This window comes from Puccinia triticina, chromosome 1A (genome assembly GCF_026914185.1).
Source record: "Puccinia triticina chromosome 1A, complete sequence".
NCBI lineage: Eukaryota > Fungi > Basidiomycota > Pucciniomycetes > Pucciniales > Pucciniaceae > Puccinia > Puccinia triticina.
The window spans coordinates 7,097,399-7,100,319 of NC_070558.1; the positions used below are offsets into that span (position 1 = coordinate 7,097,399).

A 2,921-nucleotide genomic window follows, 5' to 3' on the forward strand; every position below is an offset into this window, starting at 1 on the left:
TTTGACATCCACCTAACGTGAACAGTAACCCCGATGGCATTCACATTCCAGCTCACAATCAACCCCATGAAAACGGCAAATCAGATGGACCCAGCGAGATACCACATGGCAAAACCTCTAAGAAAGCTGATCACCCACTAGCTGGCCAAGAGGTGGAAGAATCACATTGCTAACGGTGATAGCTACTAGCTAGAGTGCTGGATTGTATGGAAATCTCCCTCATGTCAAAACAGTTTGATTTGACATTGCGCTCTATGTAACTACAGCTCAACATGTGGAGATTCATTCCGATGGCTGATCAGGCTTCAAGATTTGATCTGAAGGATTATTCAATCCAAAGCACTTCTTGTGGCTATTTAGACACTTATCTCACTTAATGTAAATTTTTGTAAACTGATTTTCTTAGAATGGAGGCTCAATTTCAGGTCTCAGAGAAAGTTAGTTATCTTGGCAAAGGACTTGATATTTGACATCAAATTTTAGATGGCTGCTGGACACATCAGCGCCTAGATACAAATGATCCTTTTGCATTCTCAAAACAGCTTTAAGAGAAATGATACAGGAATGTGGAAGTTTCTAAATGATACTGTAAGTTTGGGGAAGAGTTTGCAATAATCAATTGGTTGGCTGAAATTGAATGGTTTGATCTTTTGGTTGATCTTTGGGTTTACCACCATTTTTCCTCTTATTACCCTTCTTTTTGCTCTTCTTTGGCTTTCCTGCAGGATTTTCAGTTAGCTCCGGTTGTGGTTTCACATCCGCCTGAGTCTTAAGATCCGGCTGGGGTCTTGCCTCCGGGGGAGGCTGTGTATCCGGCTGCGGTTTCGGGTCTGGCTGCGGTTTCGGATCTGGCTGCGGCTTTGGATCCGGTTGGGGTTTGGGGTCAGGATCAGCCTTTTGCGCCAACTCCGGGGCGACTGTGGCATTTTTAGGAGCGGCTCCCGTCTGCAGTTCTGCTGCGACTTTGGTCAAATTTTCCGTGTCAGTCGTCGCCGGTTTGGTTTCTTTTGGATCTGCTGCTGGAGCCGCATTGGCCGGTGCTTCAGTGGCTGGTGCTTTTTGGCCCAGTTCGACACCGCCAAGTTTGGCATCAGTACCCGGATTCGCAGCAGGCTCAGGCTGGGTTTTTTGAGCAGCATCGACTTTTTCTGTGGCATTCTTAGCATCGTTCCCCGTCTGTAGTTCTGCTGTGACGTTGGTAGCCGTTTTGGGGGCTGGATCGACTTTTGCGGTCTCTGCGTCGGCACTGGTAGTGGTAGCTAATTTTACGGTCCCTGCATCGGCGCTAGTAGACGTAACTAAATCAAGTTTAACATTTTCGGTAGCAGCCGTCGCAGGCTTGGTTTCTTTTGGAGCTGTTGCTGGGGCCTCAGTGGTTGGGGGCTTTTGGCCGAGTTCAGTACCGCGGGTTTTTGGGTCAGTACCAGGATTCGCCGTAGGCTCAGGCGGGGATTTTGGAGCAGCATCAGCCTTTTGTGCTGACTCTAAGGAAACTGTGGCATTTTTAGCATCGGACCCCGTGTGCAGTTCGGCGGTGACGTTGTTGGGGGTTTGGGGGGCTGAATCGACCTTTAGAGTCCCTACGTCTGCGCTGGCAACTAAATCAACTTTGACCTGTTCTGTAGCAGCCGTGGTTGCCTTTGGATCTGTTGCTTGGGTTGCATTGGGTGAGGCTTCAGTGGTCGGTGCCTTTTGGCCCAGCTGAACACCGGCTGTTTGGCTTGCATTGTCCGTCTGGTTTTGCAGACGGGACTCCAGATGTATGGTACCCGGAGCCTCCCCACCCGATGCTATTTCCGCCAGAATTGTGACGCCAGCCTTAGTTGTATTCTGAGGATCTTGCCCCAGGATCGTGGCCGGACTTCCATCGTTGGTTACGTTGCCTGTATCCAGCTTGATTTCTGTCGGGTTTTTAGCGACATCTTGCGCTGGAATAGTTGAGGTTTGGTTTTCTGAGCGGGCTACGTCATCCGACTTGAGCTTCAAGGTCTTGGGAGCCTGATCGTCATGTCCTCTTCTTTGGAATCTCAACCCGCGAGGAGCCAGCCTAGAAAAAGGATCACATTCAGCCCTGAGCGCATTTGCATGTGATTTTGGAAATTTTTAATAAATTACCTTGCTGTTTGAGACTCAAAACCCAAAGCTTGAGTGCCTTGGAAAACAAAGGCTAGAAGGACCAGCCTGGTGAAGCGGTTGAAAGTCATGTGTCGATAAATCTACTGTGATTATTTACGCAGAGGAAATGACTAGAAGCCCTATGGATGATCATAAAATCGATAACTTATACTAATAAGGCAGATTACGATTTTGCTTTTTCACCAGGAAGCAAAACATAAAATATCATATGCTAGCAATCATGTAGCTTGGTGAAGTCGTATCTCCCTGTTGCTTGTGGAGCGGATGGCTTGACTATTCTGAAATCGACTAGTTACCCCTACATTTATACCTTCATTCAGCGGACCAACGTGACCTGCCAATGACAGACTGCAGTTGACAGGTCAAATGGGGGTCGTTCTCGGTTGCTGGATTCGACTGGCCAAGTAACTGTCAACATCCCACAGGGATGGGTCAACTTGTAACATCTGCGCTACCTCTCGCTACATGGTCGACATCATTAATTATCTTGTGCATTAATTCATCGTTCAATATTGATGGTTTCTTCCTTCTGGGTCTCCAGGAGATCCAGACCTATCCAGTCGAATGTGTGTCAGAACTTAGTGATTAGGGTGTAGTTTAAGAAAGTGGCCGTAAGTTCTCAAGTGGCAACGCTCGCGTCATTGGTGTCTACCTGCAGGCCATGTGGGCTCTGGAGTTTGGTATACATACCCTCGTTCATCTCGGTCACCGATCAGGTAACCAGGGCATAGAAATTCCGACTCGATTGTCATTTATCGGTGCTCAACTGTGTCCTTCTAGGAACT

The 2,921-nt window shown here is 47.9% G+C and overlaps 1 protein-coding gene across 1 annotated transcript; it reads right to left on the minus strand.

Moving 5' to 3' along the window:
• Positions 1-688: 688 nt before the first annotated feature.
• PtA15_1A770 (uncharacterized protein) lies at positions 689-2,204 on the minus strand (the record flags this gene model as incomplete). The annotated part of the gene is made up of 3 exons (XM_053165832.1): positions 689-719; positions 908-2,047; positions 2,116-2,204. 3 exons carry the CDS (start codon positions 2,202-2,204, stop codon positions 689-691), a joined length of 1,260 nt encoding a protein of 419 aa, XP_053016984.1.
• Between the last annotated feature and the right edge of the window lie 717 nt (positions 2,205-2,921).